The sequence below is a fragment of the Phalaenopsis equestris genome, unplaced genomic scaffold (assembly GCF_001263595.1).
Source record: "Phalaenopsis equestris unplaced genomic scaffold, ASM126359v1 Scaffold000118, whole genome shotgun sequence".
NCBI lineage: Eukaryota > Viridiplantae > Streptophyta > Magnoliopsida > Asparagales > Orchidaceae > Phalaenopsis > Phalaenopsis equestris.
The window spans coordinates 1,097,052-1,097,980 of NW_018164560.1; the positions used below are offsets into that span (position 1 = coordinate 1,097,052).

General features: G+C 43.5%; 1 protein-coding gene across 1 annotated transcript in view; it reads left to right on the top strand.

The window, feature by feature from the left end:
• The window catches only part of LOC110021044 (ribonuclease 1-like), a 1,873-nt gene extending 944 nt beyond the window's left edge, over nucleotides 1-929 (top strand). Inside the window, exon 3 of the mRNA XM_020719371.1 lies at nucleotides 216-929. Within this exon, the coding sequence (XP_020575030.1) occupies nucleotides 216-710 (495 nt within the window). The 3' untranslated portion in view covers nucleotides 711-929. The remainder of the gene's footprint in view (nucleotides 1-215) is intronic.

The following is a 929-nucleotide window of genomic DNA, read 5'->3' on the forward strand; positions in this document are numbered from 1 at the left end:
TATTTTAAAAAAAAAAATTGAATTTTTATGTAATATGAAAGATTTGGATGTCCACTTAAAAAAAAAAGTGAAAATTTGATGTTAAAATATGTAAATACATAGGAATTGCATGGTAAATATGTAAATGCCCAAAAATAAAAAAATAAAAAAATAAAAACCCATTAATAGACTGAGTCCAAGCCAAGCTCTAAAATGTGTGTGATTTCTAAACCTAGATCTCAAGCTTGAGCGACGATCTGGAGGCATACTGGGCGAACATCAAATGCCCTAGCAACAATGGCAAATCCAGCTGGAGATCCAAGTGGAAAACCTATGGAGTCTGCTCCGGCCTGAACCAAACCAGCTACTTCGAAACCGGCCTCCGTCTCCTCCAGAAAGCCGACATATCCTTCAATCTCGTCAAAAATGGCATCCATCCCGACTACAATCTCTACAGACTCGCCGATATAAAGAGCGCCATTACCGAAGGCATCGGCGCGGAGCCTCTGATCCGATGCAGCAGGGGGCCGTTCGGTAAGTTTCAGCTTTTCGAGGTGCATATCTGCGTCGATAATGGCGGATCGGCGGCGATCGACTGCCCTGTGAAGCCTAAGTTTAGCTGCAGTGAGGAGATACTGTTCCATCCTTATAGGGGGTGGATGCTGAACGATACCACGAAAGGGATTGGGACTGGTTCGGTGATGGATCTGCTGCCGATTGATGTGGAATGAGAGGTGGAGGGGAAGAGGGAGGGAGTGTGATTAGGGTTTAGGGTTGAATAATGGAGGAAGTAGCCGATGGAACGCGAACGCTTGTTCTGCTGTTCTTAGGTTTTGGTTTATGGTGTTGCGCTTCTGCTTGTAAGATTGAAGGAATGTGTTCTTCACTTCTTCTTCTTTCTCTCAGTAGTTCATGGCAGCAATAAATGGGCAAGTAAAATTTAAATAAAA